This window comes from Camelus bactrianus, chromosome 11 (genome assembly GCF_048773025.1).
Source record: "Camelus bactrianus isolate YW-2024 breed Bactrian camel chromosome 11, ASM4877302v1, whole genome shotgun sequence".
Classification (NCBI taxonomy): domain Eukaryota; kingdom Metazoa; phylum Chordata; class Mammalia; order Artiodactyla; family Camelidae; genus Camelus; species Camelus bactrianus.
Window position 1 is genome coordinate 58267219 of NC_133549.1, and position 19189 is coordinate 58286407.

At 37.5% G+C, this 19189-nt stretch overlaps 1 protein-coding gene across 5 annotated transcripts in view; it reads right to left on the bottom strand.

Moving 5' to 3' along the window:
- Positions 1-388: 388 nt before the first annotated feature.
- SLC16A9 (solute carrier family 16 member 9) overlaps positions 389-19189 on the bottom strand; it is a 48794-nt gene continuing 29993 nt past the window's right edge. For 4 of the 5 annotated variants that reach the window (XM_010957953.3, XM_010957952.3, XM_045518786.2 and 1 more), the window contains exons 3-6: positions 15801-15944; positions 8503-8598; positions 3096-4013; positions 389-2535 (exon numbers count right to left, since the gene is read on the bottom strand). In XM_010957953.3, the coding sequence (XP_010956255.1) occupies positions 2348-2535; positions 3096-4013; positions 8503-8598; positions 15801-15944 (1346 nt within the window). In that variant the 3' untranslated portion in view covers positions 389-2347. The remainder of the gene's footprint in view (positions 2536-3095; positions 4014-8502; positions 8599-15800; positions 15945-19189) is intronic. The other variant, XM_045518787.2, reaches the window with a different exon arrangement.

The following is a 19189-nucleotide window of genomic DNA, read 5'->3' on the forward strand; positions in this document are numbered from 1 at the left end:
TGGTCCATATCATGACAATCATGTCCTATACCATACCATGAGGATCATAATCCTCACTTTACAGGGCTGTTATGAGGGATGAATAATACAATGTGCTTGGGACATACCAAGAATTCCATTAATGATTAGCAAGATCAGTATTAAGAATCTCAAAGGGGAATCTGTCCCCCTTTCCTCAAAAGGATTCTGTTGGACTAACATTTTATCTTTTTGGAAGGCAATGGACAAAATAGCTTAGCAAACTGACTTTTGAATATGCTAATGTCCAATCACCAGATTCTGAATCTGAAGTGAAATCAAATAATTTAGCTTTTTACATTCAAGTGAAGTGTCAGTGTAATTTGGGGGAAGGGGGACTGGCTAGGAAAAGAAAAAGCAACCAAACCGATGCAAAACAAACAAAAAATCTTTTATTGTGAACTGAAACTCATTCCCTAGACAACAGATAATGCACACACTGGATGACATTCATAGACATGGTGAAGGTGCACTTGGACAGTTATCAGCATTGATGAAAGTGGGACATCATAAAAGTTAAGAAAAGGTTAGTGGATTTCCTGAACGTGATACTGGCAAAAAAGAACTTTTAATACAAAAACATTTAGTTTAATTTTTTTTTGAATGTCACTTATATTTTACTTACTAACCTTGACAGTGACTAAAGAATGAGGTACAGAAAACTTTCCAGACATCTGAGTGTGGAGCAGAAGTCAAGGCGCTTTGGAGTCCCATTATTGCGGTACTGAGTAGGATTCACTCAGTTATGAAATTCCCCATACTCCAGGTTTACTGCATAGAAAAGCACTATTGACCTACCTCACTGAGGTGTGGTGGGGATTCATGCTTATAAAGTGCTTCAGGAGCCTTCAAAGAAAGGCAGCATAGGAATATAAAATAATCTTAACATATTTCAAAAGAAATGAAAAGACAATTTTGGCACAATGGGAAGAGTGCCTCCTATTTAAAGAACCAAACTTGTCTATTCATTAAAAACCCCTCACCTCCATGGTTTATTGGCGGGGGGGGGAGGGGGTAGTTGTTTTTTATTTAAGACAAGAAATGGTTCTCTATTGCCAGTCTTAAAATAGTCATTCTCAACTCAGATTGTACTCTCAGAACCACCTAAAGGGTTCATTAAAAAATAGAGATGCCTAGCCCACAGTCTAGACTACAAAATTAAAATCTCTACTAGTGGTACTCAGGCAACCACATTTTTTAAAGGATCTATAGAAGATTCTGATGCATACCAAAGTTTAAAAAACATTTCTTTAGAAACATGTCCATTTAATAAATGTTGATTTTTCTTCTTAGAACATTTTTCTTAAGCTTAAATAAAGTTGAATAAGGGTATCAACTTCTTATTGCATTTTTCCCTTCCCATGTCACACACAGACTCAGCATCACGCATCGCGCACCCGCGCGCACGCGCGCGCGCGCGCACACACACACACACACACACACACACACTGTTTAGTTTTGTTCTTGAATTAAAATTTGACAGTGGTAAAATCTGATAGTAGCACACAAATGCTTCGTGAAGATGCAATTCATCCCCACTGTGCCCAAAGCAAATGGATGTTTCCCATTTGCCAGAACGGAATGGTTTAAATATACATTTCCAATTTGGAAACAGGTAACATCAGCACTTCTTGGGAAACATAAGCTGAATGGATGCTGACAAAAATGAGTGAGGTTATAGCAGCCAACCATGAAGAAAGGCTACAGTGACTACTCCTCTGCCTGGAGATTGCCTGCATCTCAGCAAACACCTTAGGAATTGAAAGGATGTTATACTCAGTGGGCACCAAACATATGGGTGCTTCATCAAAAGTAAACAGAATAATGAAAACTGGTGACTATGATTTAAAATATCATTTTTAAAAATGATCAGTTTGTTCCACTGCTATTCTTTTAGTAACCACTTTCATTTCCTGACTGGCTCAAAGTCTATTTACTAGCTAGTCTAACAGAGAGAAGAGAGTGATTTAGTCCCTAGTGGCCTTCACACATATCTCATCATGCTGCTTGCATCAGTTTTAAAGCAGAAGAGTCCCTTCTGGCTGCCTTGCAATGGAACTAATGGAATCTGCAGAGAAATTATATTTCTTTACATGGAGAAAGCCCTCTGAGGCTGGCCAAAAGTCTCACAATGTCAAGAATTAATGAATAATAGTAAAACAGAATAGGCCCACTTTTTGGAAAAAGGGAAAAGGAGAAAAAAAAAGGAGATAAAGGCTGCATATACAGTACATAGAGAATAGGATATGTAAAAAAAAAAATTCATTCATATCAGCCACAGTGAAATTTTGCTATGAGAAAACAGTCTTTAGTGCCTTCTAATATTCCTCTAAACATTAGAGGAATTAGAGGCAACTTTGTACAAAAAGGTGGTTGGAGCTGGCTTGGGAACTTGCTTGTTGCATGTATCCCAGGAAGGCAATGCTGCCAGCAGCAGAATGAAACCTCCCAGCAGGACACAGAAGCCACTAAAATAAAATGCAATGTCATAGGTCTGGGTCCAGTCAAAAAACCAACCTGAAAAGAGAGTAAGAAAAAAGTGAGCTTAATAGACACACTATGAATATGAATACTCTAATTTCCTCAACTTATATACAGTTCAGATTAGGATATATATTACCCAGTCTACTCCCAAAGTGGACTACTGGGAGGAGTTAGAAGAGGAGAATTTCTCAAATAGTTGGACAAGGATAAAAAGGAATTTTGGGTTTCTCCCAAATAAAGAATGAACACAAATTCCTGAGCAAGTATATTGGCTTTTCCAACTCCATCAAAGTGATTTTGAATAAATCATGACCAGGACACATTCCATGCAGATTTATTTTGTGTAAATCTGTGCTATTATTACAACCTGAACTCCTATGCCCAGAGATGTTACAAAGAAGAGCAGTGAAATGGGCTGACTTTAAGATAAATATCTTGGGTAGAGGGTAGGGTAAAGCTCAGTGGTAGAGTGTGTGCTTAACATGCATAAGGTCCTGGGTTCAATCCCCAGAACCTCCATTAAAAATAAATAAATAAATAAACACAAAAATAAATTAAAAGAAAATCATATTTTAAAAAGATAAATATCTTACCAACAATCGGTGGTCCAAGGCTATTTCCAAGTCCAGCAAAGAACATTAATATCCCATAAGCATGGGCTAATTTTTCAATTCCTACAGTCTTCGTGGTCACATACGGAAAGATGGACCAATTACCAGTAAGAAACCCTACGATCCCAGAAAGTATTGCCAGTGTGACATAACTTTTGGCAAATGGAATTGCACACAAGGCCAGGCTCATGATTATTAAGGTAGCTACATAAAGATACAAGGTATTAATCCACTTGAAGTCAGCCAGTATCCCTAAAATGAGTTTACCAACTGCTGTCATAATGCCAATAATGGAAATAAGAGGCATAGTAAAGTCTTCCTCTTTCACATTTGAACTCCTTGCTACATCTTCCATAAGTAACGAAGGTGGAAACCCTCCAATGTCAAAAAGAAAGATGGCAATAAAGAGTGCTGAAAATACTTTGTTTTTAAAAAGAGTCACAGTTTCTTCGCAGTAGTTTTTATATAATTGCCATTTCCTCTTGGCCAGCTGTTTGCAAAAATAAGTCCGTTCTGCAACTTTCTTTTTGTATGTTTCAGTTTCTTTTGTGTGAGCCATTGTTGTTGGGTTTTTATGAAGGAGACTCTCCTGTTTGCAGTCACCATTGGCCAAAGTGCTCTTGCATGTTTCATCACCCCGGTAGCTCTTTTCAAGAATGTTTATATTTTCTTCCAGGTTCTTTTCTTTTTCATTGTAAACCAAATATCTATCTGGCACATTTTCCAGGGCTGTTTTTTCAGGCAAGGGGCGATCAGAGGACCGGAGGGGTCTCATCAGACTGCCACAGGCTAATATATTTAAAGCTAAAGCACCCACAATCAGTAGGCATCCATCCAGTCCATAGAACTCAATCAGCAGTCTCTGGAGAGCAGCATATATAAAAAGTCCAACACTTGAACCTAAAAAGGAAATGAGAACTGTTTAATCTTAATCTCTTATCACTTGAGGCTCTCAGGACAAGCAAGATTAGTATTAGAATTCGACTTCTTTTTTACACTGGCATTGATGTGTGCGTTCAAAAATCACAACAAGAATATTGAAAATAATGATAGTAACAACAATAATACTGACAGATTTATTTTTTAGATTAGCATTGTAGTTCAGACACTGTGTTAAACACTTTACGTTGCATGACCTTGTTTCATCCTTATAATGATCCTATTGGATGGGTCCTATTATTATTCCCAATCCATAAATGAAGTGACCAAGGGCTGGGAAGGTGGAGAAATTTGCCACAGATCAGTAAGCTACAATTGGCGTAAGTAGGATTCACACTCAATCAGTCTGAATCCAGGAGCCCATATTTCTAACTAATACCTTATGCAACTACTTTTTTTTTTTGTACTTAGAGGCTCCATGCTATATATAGATTCTTTTCGGAAAAAAAAAATTGTCTACTTTTATTTTTTGAGACGAAGGATATATTTTAGTTTGGGATATTTATAGTAGTTTAATAGCTCAAATCTATTGCTGAATCACCAGAATGAATGGTTGATATTAATAAACTATGAGAAGGGTAAAACGAATTTGATAGGGTATGAAAACTACAAAGCATGCCTGGTTTGCACATTTGTGCAACACTAAATATTCCATTTTTTAAGCACAGATCACACTAAACACCAATAGAATGGCAGGTTACATCAGCCCAATCAATTTGCAGTATTCTTATATGGTTCTGATTTCAATTTTTTAAAATTATTTTAAAATTTAAATATCACTGACAAGTGCCATGTGAAAAAAAACAGTAAATAAGTAATAGATCTGTAATTTAAAAAACCAGTCTAAAAAGGCTGATCATATTTTTAAAATGGTCTGTACCAAATTACATCATAAACTCAACAGGATACCAAGCTTATGGTAAAAATCCATCAAAAAATTCTTACAAATAACAAAATGGCTCTTAGAGTTGTAAGAAAACTTTTTGGTATCATAATTGTCCCTTCCTAACATATTTAAACTCCTTCATCCCCAAAGAAAAAAAGTCTTCACTTGCAAATGTTAATCATCACATCAATGTAACAGCAGCTAGAATAGTATCTTTTTGTGGCTACTAAGAAAGTATCTCTTTGCTGACTATTGAGAAGTAATAAAAGTAGACAAATTGAATCCTTCTTTATCTTTGTAAAAGTGGCACATACTTCAAAAGCTAAAAGCACTTCAGAAAACAAACCAAGATAACTGAAAACAGGACCATCTGGTATACTTCCGGACTGCATTAGCATTCCTTCACTACTAATTCATATTCTTCTCAAACATCATTTCTTTTAAGAAATTCTAACAAAGTGCCATATGATTAGATACTTAAAAATAGGCTTCGTGTTTTGAAAGTTCTATATTTTGACCTTAAGTTGAGAAAATTAAAAATTCCCCATTGCTCACCAACCAAGTTTATCTGTCAATATCATGAACTATAAGAGAAACAAATCAAAGCAATTCAGCACTTATTTACCAAACATCTATGATATGCTAAGTATATGACAGGGCAGTAAAATCAAATACCACACTGGACCCTAGTTTCTTCAGCCCATATCCCATGAGAACGCAGTCACGGCTTAGAAAGATGCAGGAATTACTTCAGGGCAATGCAGAGTAATTAGAGCTCTCTTACAGAACTGTGTAAACTGTAAAACTATAATTTTTAATCTTGAAAAAGAGAACCCTAATTTAAAAATCATCAATGTAAAGGAAAAAGTGAAATAAAGCACTCATTATGCTTCTGTGCATGTCTAAAGTATATGTTATCACAAAAAGGAAAAATACTAATTGATGTTCGGGGAACCTGAAACAGTAAGAGATATATTCATGCTTTGACTTAGCTTATTAAGACCAGGGGTCAACAGACTTTTTCTATTAAGGGCTATGGAGGAAATAATTAAGGCATAGAGGGCCACATAATCTCTGTCACAAATGCTCAACTCTGCTCTTGATGGGTGAAAAAAGCCAGAGAAGAATCATGAAGTATGGTTGTGTTCCAATAAAGCTTTATTTATGGACACTGAAATTTTAATTTCACATAATTTTCACGTGCATGAAATTCTTTTGATTTTTTTCAACCATACAAAAATGTAAAAATCATTCTTAGTTCATGAGCAGTCCAAAATGAGGTAGTAGACCAGATTTGGCCCATGGGCATTAGCTTATCAACCCCTGTTTACCGGGGAGTAAGATCGTTTCCCCAAAATCTTTTTTCATGCCCTTGTTTCTTTCAACTAGGTCACAATATTTCAAGTATTTTGATTTTGAGTTTCTTTTTTTCAGTTTAAAAAAAAATTCTGCTGTGAGTGTTGTTTTTCTCATCACCTCTTTCACTTGAAGGTGAATGCTATAGACTGAATGTTTATATCTCTCTAAAATTCGTAAGTTGAAATCTTACCCCTCAGTGTGATGGTATTAGGTGTGGCCTTTGGGGAGGTGCTTATGTCATAGGGTGGAGCTCTCATGAATGGGATTAGTGCCCTTATGAAAGAGAACCCCAGAGAGCTTCCTCTCCCCTTCTGCTATATGAAGACAGAGAGAGAAGACGGCAGGCAACCTAAAAGACTGCTCTCACTGGACTCTGATCATGCTGTCCTTGACACACTGCTCTCAGACTTCCAGCCTCCAGAACTGTGAGAAATAAATTTCTGTTGTTTATCAGCCACTCAGTCTATGGCACTTTATAGCAGCCTGAATAGACTAAGACAGGGGCTTCATGCTTCTCCCTAATTTTGCCTCACCTAGCTTCAAGCTCATGTGTTGCAACTGAAAACTCCTTAATTCAAATCTTGACTGTCCACAGTCAATCTGTTTAGATTCAGTGTGCCCTCCTCTTTAGACTGAGTGAGAGCAAGGGCAGCTCTCTCAGTGTACCTTTTCCCACAACTTTAGTACAAATAAATTTGAACATTAAGGGAAACCTAGGTTATAATTATAAGGGCTAACACTTTTAGAGCCCTTGCTTTGTGCCTTACACATATGCTCCTTTAATAGTCCCAGTAACCTGATGTGATGGGTACTATTATTTCCCCCATTTTACAGTTCAGAAAACTGAGGCTTAACAGTTCATTTCACAGAACAGTTAGGTAAATTATCCATCACCCGACATCTAGTGAGTGACACGGGCAGGATTCAAAACCAAATGGTCTGGCTCCAGGGTCTGGGCTTGTCACCTTGTTATAGTGTCTCTACAAAAAAAATACAGTATAGGTAGGACCTACTGTCCTTTAAGCTGCCATACCTGCTCTCACACTCCCTCCCACACTTGTGGGAGGTGCTGTCAGGTCCTTTAAACTGCTTTCCAACTGCTCTGGATCTTCCATCTTCTGTTTTTTCTACTTCTTCTCCAATTCAACTTTAGCCATGTCCTCAGACTCCAGCCAGCCTCCTCCTAGACCATGATTCACATTTCTTACCTGGCAGTGCTTCCTTACACCATGTTGGGTAAATATCCAGATGGATTTAATTTGATCTGGAATCACTTTGTTGCTATTGGGTTGGCCATTAGTTTGGATCTTGTTGCCAGATATACTACTGGAGTAATTCAGCTTATCTGAAAGTCTGACCTCCCAGGAATACGCACCCATTAACAAGTAGCAATGTCAACTTACAACTTTCAGTAAGCTTGGCAGCTTTATCTCCTAAGCAAACATAAAATACTGGCCACAGGCATTTTGATAAGTTCCCTAAATAGCTTAGAAAAAAAAAATCCACCTGAAAAATGAAACACCACTTTAAAATATCACATAAGTCCAGAAGGCTTTTATACTTACACCCCTGCCTCCACCCCGCAATCATCTCTTAATTATTAAACGAATAACAAAAGCAAACAGTAATTGTTTGGATATGCACATAGGCCAGTGAGATGTATTCGTAAGTCAGTACTTTAAAAAAAACTGTAAGTTCCACAATAAATGGAGGTGGATGTGGTGTCAGCATCATTCTTTCTGACAATTGTCTGAAAGGTCTTCATTTTCCTTCCATTCCTCCTATCTTTCTCAGGGACAAGGTACTTTCCTTAAGAGCTCTTTGCTTCTTTTTACAAGGCTCTTGCCAGCATGTGACTCTCAATTTACTGGACTCATAAGCTTCCTTTTTCTATATTATATTGAACATCTAATGCCCCAGATTTTTCATATGTGTGTGTGTGTGTGTGTGTATGTGTGTCTGTCTGTCTGTCTGTCTGTCTGTCTCTCTCTCTCTCTCTATATATATATCTTAGGGTTGTTTTTTTTTTAACGCTATATCCATATTTATAGTGGAAAATAAAAATTTCCTTCTAGGACTAGAGTAAAAAAAGTGCTGAGTGTTGGCTGGGGAGTGGTTGGTTAAACATATCTGTGTCTTGGTAATTTTTAACTTTGATTAAAAGACTCAATAGTGGCAAGGCTATACTTAATATTGGAAACGTACCTGTTGAAATTAGGCCAAGTGCAAGGCCACGGCGGCTGTCAAAATACTGGCATGTGATGGTCACTGTTGCAGTATATAATAAACCACATCCAAGACCTAAAGATAAGAAGACATTGCATGAATTAAGACAGACTCTATTACTTCAATGCAAAAAAAAAAAAAAAAGAGTCATCAAATAACTCTAATAGGACACTATTTCTGATTGTCTTACACTCTTCAACATATGGGCTTCTAGATCCCTCCCATGGACACATTGGGCAGCCTCGATTTTCACTCCACACCCACCTTAAGGTCAAAGTCAAGTCAAAAAATAATCCAATTTCTAGAGCATGAATGAATAGTGCAAATTTAATAAGACCTTATGGGAAGATAGAGAAAATGGTTAAATTACATACCAAATAGTAAAATTTAATCAAACCTGCCCAATAAATCTGTCTCTCTTCCAAGAACTTTCCCTCAGCTCAATCTTCTTCCTCCTCCAAGTCCCCTAAACAATTTCATAAAATCACCTTTGTCATCCCAAGAGATTTTTGCTAGACTCTGTGCCTTGCACACCCCAGTGCGCCAAACAAAGGCCTTTGGGCAGGTCTTCTGGGGCTCTCAGATCATCCCTTCATAGTACAATGTATATTTGCAAGTTTTTATGTGTTAGAGATGCAAACTACTTTATTTAGGATAAAATGTCATGTCTTTATTTTAAAATACCTTCACACACACAAAAAATAAATAAAAAGAGGAAGCAAATACAATAAAATAACAATATTTAAATGTAAGTGGTAACCATATGGTTGCTTGCTATACTATTCTCTACTTGTCTGTAAATTTGAAATTCTTTTACAATTAAAAAAATACATTACAACTAAATATCCCTGTCTTCAGAACTCAGGGCAATATTTAGGGCTTTTGGTTGTTGGCTTAATCTTTTTCTCCCTATGAAGTACCTAATAACCCCAGTTTGTTTTTCATAAAATTTTTCTCTGGCTTCCAACTCATAACTTTTCTAACTAACTCACTTCCTTTCATTTCAACTAAAATTCCTTCTAAAGTGTTGCCTTTTTTTTGCAACATCATCTGTTCTTGAGGATCACTTTATAAACAACACAAAAGTCATCGTCTAGGAACTAAATTTTAACCATGACCCGTTAGGTGGATTATTAAGATCATTTTTATTACTTTCAATTGCCACCCGGACTATGATTAGAAAGAACACGTCTGCTTAATAAACATATGGCATAAATATTTTAGGAAATCAGCACTTAAGGCAATTCAGGACTCATATGATCATCTGTGCCTGCATAAAAAGTCTTCTTAAATGAGACATATTAAAATAATTGCATTTTAAATAAACCTTTTAAAATATAGCACCCTTTTGTATGATTTAAAGGAAAACATACTATCTTATTAACTAAGACCTGGGTTGGATTGATTTAGACATTTATCATTATTACATATAAGATACCTTAATGAAATAAGACCTGTTTCTGAACAATCAATTTTGTGAAGCCAAAAAATGTCACCCTAAACTAAAAGTCTGTTTCAGAAAGACTTCGGAAAGAGAATACATTTACTTTTCTGTGATTTGGTTGTCAGGGACCCTGTCATGTTTGTTAGGCAACAGAGACCAAGAAAAAAAGACATTTCTGATTACTAAATGCCAATGCCAGAAACGTTAAGACAGTAACTTTTAAACTTTTTACCTTCAACTAAATACATTTACATATGAAAATCTCTCCCTGCAGTATTATTTTATGAAAAGGAAGTATTTTAGTGCATTCTAATATGGCAATCTTAAAAAGTGATGAGGGGGAAGGAAGTGTATAGCTCAGTGGTAGAGTGTGTGCCTAGTATGCATGAGGTCCTGGGTTCAATCCCCAGTACCTCCCTTATAAAATAAATAAATAAACCTAATTACCTACCCCCCCCCAAAAAAAAAAACAAACAAAACAAAAAGCGATGAGGGTAGAGTTACAGTATCAGACTGTATGTCTGAAATGGGGGTCAGAGATAATGCCAAGGACATTCTCGGTTTGGCCACTAAGGAAAACCCCTTAGTCCTGGGCAAAGCAGGACAGTTGGTCACTCTGTGTGGGGACCTGCCTCTTGGTCATTTAGGAGAATTCCCCTTCCCTGTGTTCTGAAACAAGCATTTGAGCACCTCTTAGAATAGCTGGGCCAGTATGATCTATCATCTTGACCAAAGGTCAGGATAGATAACTGCACAGAGTATTCCAGAAATATCTACTTCTAGAAGTGAAATTGTGAGACTATAACTTTGGATGCTGAAAAAGGTAAGTTTAAAGTATCCAAATGTTTATGTTTCTAACATCTACATGGAAAAAGTTAAAAAGTTTAAGCAGCTGGCTAGCTTTTGGATTGACATGGTTTATAAAAGCATACTGCTTTGACACTAGCTTTATAAAAGCACAGACTTTACATCCTTTGCATGAGTACCCTGAGCATGACATTGACAGATCAAGAGCACAGCCCTGGGACCCAGCAGGCACAGATTCAAATCCCAGCACTACTGCCTATTGGCTATGTGACTTTAGTTTCCTTATCTTTAAAACAATCTCATGAGATAGTTGTAAAGATTAAGAGACATTAAAAATGTAAAAGACTTTAGTATCTGTGCTTGGAATATAATAAAGTACAAAAAATAGCTATTATACTGATACGTTTTTTTACTTTTCACCTGAGTATCATGGTATTATGTAGCTATAGCCTCAGACTAGTTAGAAAATGATAGCTTCTTATTATAATTGAACACCTATGAGACAAAAGACTATCTTCAATGGCATAATCATTAAAAACAAACAAAAAGGCGCTTATAAAACTCTAACTGCTAAAGTGAATATCCAGAAAATGACCTTTATCTAATTTGCCATAACGCAAGTAGAATCAGATTGTCTATGAACATGGGTTACGCCCTCCCCAAGCTCCACAGACAAGGCAGATATTGCCGAGAAAATGGAAGAAGAGAAAATTGAATTTTCCTAAAATCAGGAAGAGACTATTAGTAAAACAGTAATCAGGTAGCTAAATAACAATATAATCTGAAGAAAAGAGAATGCAAGAAATTGCTTTTGAGTTGTGCTTTTCAGAAAAGCAAGAGAAATAATTGGGAAGAAGTTTGAGCAATTCATTAAGGCACATTTCCTGTGCCCCCCTCTCCCCACCCTACCCCAGGCTCCCACCACACTTTCTTTTTCCTGATTTAGTAAAGTTACTGAGAAAATAGGAGCCTGAATCACCAGGTTTGGCAGGACAACTTACAGTCTCTTGAAAGCCTGCCATTTTATTTTAGCTACAAAAATTGAATAAGGTAACGTCAATTTTCAAGATGGTATTTTTTAAAAATGGTAAAATAGAATTATGCCAATTAATATACTTCAGTATTCTTTTTGTGTTTTATATTATAATTAAACATACTACAAAGCTTTCTTTTTCTATAGTGTTTCATCTGTTCTACAAATATTTCTGATTCAGTAGAACTTCTTCAGTAGCAAAAAACCGCTGCTGTGGTCTTGAACTAAGAGATCAGAAAAGAATTTAAGGGGAAGGAAACAACTATGCATTAAACACCTGTGTGCCTCTCCGTATACATTATCTTATGAATAGTCACAGTATCTCTGTGAAGTCATAGGAATCTCATTTTATAAGAAATAAAAATGGAAGCTCAGAGAGGTTGAATAATTTTCCAAGGTCACAAAACTGATAATAATGGTTATGCTAGGTAATATTTGTTGCATTATCTCATCAATCCACAAAATCCTATACGGCAGATGCTATTATTATGCTCAGTTTAAAAAATGAGAAAACAGAAGGTAAGTAGCTTGTCCACAGTCCACGGCTGGCTGGCAGGCGGGGAAGATAGGATTAATCCACACAGTGCAACCCTGGAGCTGGCCTGTTAGCGCTGGTCCCTTCCTACGCCATACTGTCTATCTTAAGAGGCCATCTAGTTCATTCCAGACAAATGAAAATGCTTAGAATACTGCACAGAATTGGTGCTCAATATATGTTATCGGTAGAAATGAATCTTTCTTGTTTTGGTTTGTGTTTGTTTTATTGACGTTCACTCAGTTACAATATGTTAGTCTCTGGCGTACAGCACAATTTCTCAGTCATGCATATACATACATATATTCATTTCAAATTCTTTTTAGACTGAATCTTTCTTGTTTTTTCTAAGGAACTCATAAAACAGAAAGGAGAATGAGTTTAGACTATGTAGTAACTTCCTGTCACTTTCTTTTCAATTGGATACTCTACTTCAAATGATGACAGAATGGAAATGTCATTGTTCATTATTTATCCCACAAATATTCCATGAGCCCTAAACTATGAGACAACTGATGAAATAAAATCATAAAGAAATCAACCATATCGTGTTAGTAATAATCTGCTGGCAAGGAGTTGCTCACAAGGGCCCAATTATTACTACAGTGAGCGATTCTTTTAATTATTGAAATTAAAACTTAAAATAGTTTTTAAAATTTTAAGTTATTGGAGAATTTAAAACTATTACTGGAATTAAAATTAAATTGACTTTTTATTATTGAAATCCAACTCAACTCTTTTATTTATTTTTATTTTTATTTTTATTTTGTTTGCCTTCACTCAGTCCTTGCAGGACCTAAGTAAGGCAGGTTTCTTGGCCTGCCTTTACAGACGAGGGGACAGTCATTCATGGAGGTCCAGGCCCTTGCTCCAGCTCACAGGCCCTATGTCTCCTTACCGGAAGCCCAGGGCTCTCTGCATGAGCTGACAATTTCCTACTTGTCACAGGAATTCAGAAACTGTTGCCAAATCAGGGTCGTATAGTCTTCAGACCTGGGCCTGTTTTCTGACCCAGAATTCATGAATTGAAGGAGAGGCCAAGATTCCAGAAGGAAGGACATTGCAACAGACACTGCGACAGATATATAGATAATAATACCCCGAATCCTTCCCCGGAAACAGCTACAGTCACTTATTTAGGTGTCACGCACCAGGGAAAGTGGGGTGCCTTTTGAACACTGTAGGACATGGGGAATGAACTGGCTTGTTAACTAGGGGCCTGAAGCATTTACAAGCGGCCTCCCCTTAGAGTGGGGTCCTATGGGGCCCAGGTACTATATGGGATCATGGCCCAGGTCTGGCCCAGAGTGGTCCACTGAGTCCATGGGCCCACCTAACAGCCATCTCCCCCGTGCTGATATTCACTTGGAGCACAAGTGCATGGTAGGTGGTATAACCTTCTGTATTGTTCCTTGGCCAGTGGAGTAAAAGCTACCTTAGTGGGGAAAGTCTAGTGGAAGTGCTGTAAGCCCACCACCACCACCACCAGCCAAAAGAGTAAATCAGGACCAACATCAAATCCTGTCTAATTGACCGAAGTTCCTGGGGGACAGGGAACAGGCTTAGCTACTGAAAGGTTCCAACAACATAAGCCAAGTAAAAGTCAGTTCCACAGGTTGGTAAAACTCTCCCCATTGCTATGGAAACTTTGAAATTTAGTTATGGGGGTTAGTTAGTTTTGTCATTTTCTTTCTATATAGCTTTAGATATTCTTTTTTAAAATTTAATTTAATTTTTTACATCTTTTTTAATTGAAGTATAGTCAGTTTACAATGTTGTGTCAATTTAGATATTCTTTCAAAACAATCATATGTGTCTAAAATTTTAGACAATATACACTAATTTTGTTCTTTTTAAAAATTCGTTTTTATCCATAGGCAATGCAAACGCTATGGTAGCACTCACTTTTTGTCAATTCTTAAGTCAGTGTCAACTGTGGATGTGTATTCACAAAGGCTATACCTTAACCCTGAAGCCACGTGAGGAAGGAGTAAAGCCCCATGACATTTTAAATGCTTAGCCCAAAACTTTGGGGAAAATGCCCAAGTCATAGCAATGGCATGATGACTCAGTTTTCTATGTAAAAAGGGGTTTGTCCTAAAAGGAATAATCTGATGTTCATGCACAAACATAGATATCTACATTTGTATTTTTATGATTTTAGAGAAGAATGCAAGATTATTATTCAATGGTACTTTCAAATTTTACACCAGAGATTAATATATTTACATGCACAGGTTTAAACTATATTAAGCACTACAGGGACTAGGTTATACAAAATACCAAACATACAACCTGTTCTCAAAGAACTAACAAGTGACCTATTTATTTAGATTACTATCTGAGTAGTATTTGGGTACATAGTTAAATTTAGAAATGAACTTTAAGAGTTCTAAAAGCACTAAAATTAATTACAAACATGGCAAAGAGGTCAGGATCTGGTATCAAACTGAAGGGATTCATCCTTAAGTCTCCAGCTCTGCGGCTTTAGTTAGTAATTCCACTTCACTAAGCTTCACTTTCTGTCTTTGTAAAATGGGTTCATGTGAAGACTAACTGAGATCACATACGGCACAGAACCTCGTACACAGCAAGTCCTCAAATATAAGTGGCTATTATTTCTGTTATTTATAATTGGGGAAATATAACCATGTGAAAAAGAGGAATATTGGTAGTCAACAAAATTAAGGTCTTGCAGACGTTAAGAAGAAACCTTGAAAGCCGGAATCTTTTAAAGACTCCCTACCAACAGCTCCTAGGAATACTGAGTCTGCTGATGTTTAACACTGAATACAATGAGTACAATACGTCACAAAAGCATCCCCCATAAACCATCAGTGCTCTCGGGCCCCGGAACCTCTACTCTTTCCTCTCCTATAGCCAAGATCATCACCATCATCCCCACTGCTCAGTTTTCTTCACTTATGCCTTATCATTTAAAAATTATTATTATTATTGTTATTGTTATGTGCTATAAAAATCTACCTTTTACCTCTGCTATGACTTTGTGATTGGGGCCCTGGGGACAGATGCTGTGGGACAGATGCTGTGGTACAGCGGGATATTTAGAACACAAACAGTTCAACAGAGCCCTGCTTAACTGCCCACCAGAAAAGGGACCACTTCCCAAATCAGTGACAAGTGACAGGTGTCAGTGACTGATATCTAAGTTTCATGCCCCCTCCACTTTTCCTTTTTTGTCCTAGAGAGACAAGTGGTGAGATGAAAAACCTTCCCTGTGCTGCAAGAAAACATAATGTGCATTGTTAACACACATTTATCCTTTCAAATGTTTTGATTCACTGGGTGGACATTTTATGAAAGTAACAATTTTGGGGGAAGTGGTCATTGAAAGTGAATTATTCCTGAGCATTTCAACTGAATAATAAACTTTAATCCTGGCAAAATGACATTTAACTCTTGAAGCTTAGAAAAGTTACGGTGACCAGGTTTCTTACCTACTACAATGCCATAGGAAAAAAATAGAAAGTAGATATTGGGGGCAAAACTGCTCAACATGAGGCCTCCCGCCACCATGAAGCCACTGAAGATTGTCACAGGTCTTGCTCCAAACGATGAGACACACAGGCTGCAGACAGGACCTAAAGTAACATAGGAAACCTTCACTTATTTAACAGTCATCTTCTTTCCAGAATCCTATTATCCATCCCATCATATGTTTAAAATAACTCTTTCCATCATAAAATAACAACAATAATAAAACTACTGTGTATTTCTTATGTGTTGGACACCCTGTGAGATACTTCACATAAACAATCTCACTTCACTGTAATCTCACTGCACTCCTGGCAGGTAGATGCTTTTGACAGCCTCATTTTTTTTTTTAATGAGGAAATTAAAGTTTCAACGGAGTGAGGTCACAGAGTTAAGAAAACAGGGCTCTGGGATCAGACCTCATTCAAATTCAAGCTCAGCTATTTGCTAGCCTGTTTGAGCTCAGGCAACCGATTTGATCTCTCTGTGCCTTAGTTTCTTCATGTGAAAACTGTAATAATAATAGAACCCACTGTATGGTGTTACTGCGAGGACAAGTGATCACAGACACAGCGCTGATCAGTGACGGTTCTTTAGCAACAGAGGAACAGCAGCAGCCACCATCAAAACAGCAACAAAGTGAAACCCCTGGCAGTCTGACTCCTGAGCCCGCCACCTTAACCATCACATTCTTCTGAGGATTTTGTCTCCCAGATATGCCATGTATCTTTTCTGCCCCGAGCTCCTATCCAGCATAAGGCCAGTCATATAAGTGATGACAAAAATAAACCTGGTGATTGACTAAATGCAATCAATAGCAACCTTACAGGGGAATGAAGTGGGGGGTGAAGTGGTTACTCCCTTCCTCGAGAATATTCTGGCAGATGGGACCCATACCTCCACCCTACCTGCCCAGGCAGGAGTTTATCAGAACCACTGTCCCACATATCACATGTAACATGGAATTTGGGAAGGAAGTGTACTGTTGACTGACAGGTAGAAGTGCCCATTACCTGGACCGGTTCTTCGCAGAAGTGGGCAACTGCTCATGTAATAGGATGTACGTGATAGTGAAATTCTTTAATAAAGGAAACTGAAGCTCAGAGAAGTTGTCCAAGGCCACAGTAGAAGAAAGAGCCCAACATTTGAAAGCAATGAGAAACATCTTCATTGAGTTCACAACAACCTTTCAAGGTACAAATGATGATCCCCAATGTTTGAAAAGCACACTCACCAGGATGGCTAAATACAGACACAGTGTTAACAAGGATGTGGAGCAATCTGAACTCTCATCAACTGCTGGTAAGGTCTCCTGAAGCGCAACGTAACACTGTCCCGCCCGGAAGTTCCACTTCCGTGTGTCTCTACACCGAAAGTCGTGTACACAAACGGTCAGAGCAGAACTACTCAGAGTGGCCAGCACCCACAAACCTGGATGCTCATCAGCAGTAGAAGGTACAAGCAGACTGTGGTGTGTTCTGACAATGGGCTATCAAATGGCCATGAGAATAAATGAGCTGCAGCTACACATGGCTATGTGGATGGATCTCACAAACATGTGGAGTGAAAGACACAACACGAAAAATGTACACATGGTGTAATTCCAATCATAAGAAGTACAAAAACAGGCAAAATTCATCCACAGTCAGAAGTCAGGATAGTGGTGATCTCTGGTGGGGGTAGGGAGCTCTAACCAGAAGGAACATAGCCCTGCTTCCAGGTACTGCTAATGTCCTGCTTCTGGATATGACTGTGCTCATTACATGGGTGTGTCTGCTTTGTAAAAAATTCACTGAGCTCTACTCTCATGAGATGTATGCTTTTCTGTATATATCTTTTACTTTGATAAAAAATGTTTTAAGTAACCTGAAATGGAGAGATGGTGTTATCTGCTCACAGTCTCATTGTTAGTAAGTGGTAGAGCCAGGACCCGATGATGCCAAGACCAACAGTCTTACGGATACCAGAGTCTCTTAAGCACATATTTAAGAGCAGGTTATGACCACTGAGACACCACCTGCTTTCAGTGCCTATGGCCTTCCCACATTTCTCCCTGGTCATGAACTGGCCCCTGTCATTTCAGGCCTCCTAGTGTGAGCCACTACAGAAGAGATGACTGATATATTTATATGACAAAGAGAGGGGAATATTCTGTGCCAGTGTATTAGGAGGAAAATCCATCTGAAAAACCAAAATTATCACCCAATAGTTGAGTTGTCTCTATACCCAATGAGAAACACTTGGTTATTTCAAAAATAGACATGATTTTAAGAGTAGTATTTCATAAATGGATGTTTGACATTATAAAGGCATAACCCTTCTCTGTTGTTTACCAAATTGTATTGACATTGAGAGTCGGTGTTTACAAATTTAACAGGCACATGGAATTGAAATAGAGATTACTACTGGCATGTTTGAAAAGTTTCAAGTTTCATCCTCAAAGTAGGACTTTAAATTTACGCTCCTTACTGCATGTTAACTCTGCAAGGAAACCCAGAGCTAGTGGTGGGATGAAAGTAACAATTTTCATACCATGTAAAACCAAAACCAGGACTTTGTAAAAATACAGTATTATTATCAATTTAAATTGAGAAATCATTTTTGCCTAATACATGATTCTTTGAAAAAAATTAAGCTGAAGGGAGAAATGAGCAGAAATTCTTTGACACATGTAAACAGCAAATTGAAAACGGTTTTTAAAAAATTCTCACCTCACACCTGTCAGAATGGCTATTATCGAAAAGATGACAAATAACAAATGTTGGTGAGTGAGGAAGCAGAGAAAAGGGGGCCCTCATGTGCTGTTAGTGGGAATGTACATTGGTGCAGCCACTATGGAAAACAATATGGAGATTTCTCAAAAACTTAAAAATAGAACTACCATATGATCCAGCAATTCCACTCCTGGGTATTTATCCAAAGAAAATGAAAACATGAACTCAAAAAGATACATGAATTCCTATGTTCATTGCAGCATCATTTATAATAGCCAAGATATGAAATCAATCTAAGTACCCATCAATAGATGAATGGATGAAGAAGATGTGGTATATCCATGCAATGGAATATTACTCAGTCATAGAAAATAATGAAATCTTGTCATTTACAACAGCAAAGATGGACCTAGAGGGTATGGTGCTAAGTGAAATAAGTCAGACAGAGAAAGACAGATACTGCACGATTTCATGTATATGTGGAATCTAAAAAGCAAAACAAATGAGCAAACATATCTAAACACAAAAAGAGTCATAGATACATAGAACAAAGAGATGGCTGCCAGAGGAGAGGGGGAAGGGAGGGAGGAGAGAAATAGATAAGGTAAATTAACAGGTACAAACTTCCAGTTACAAAA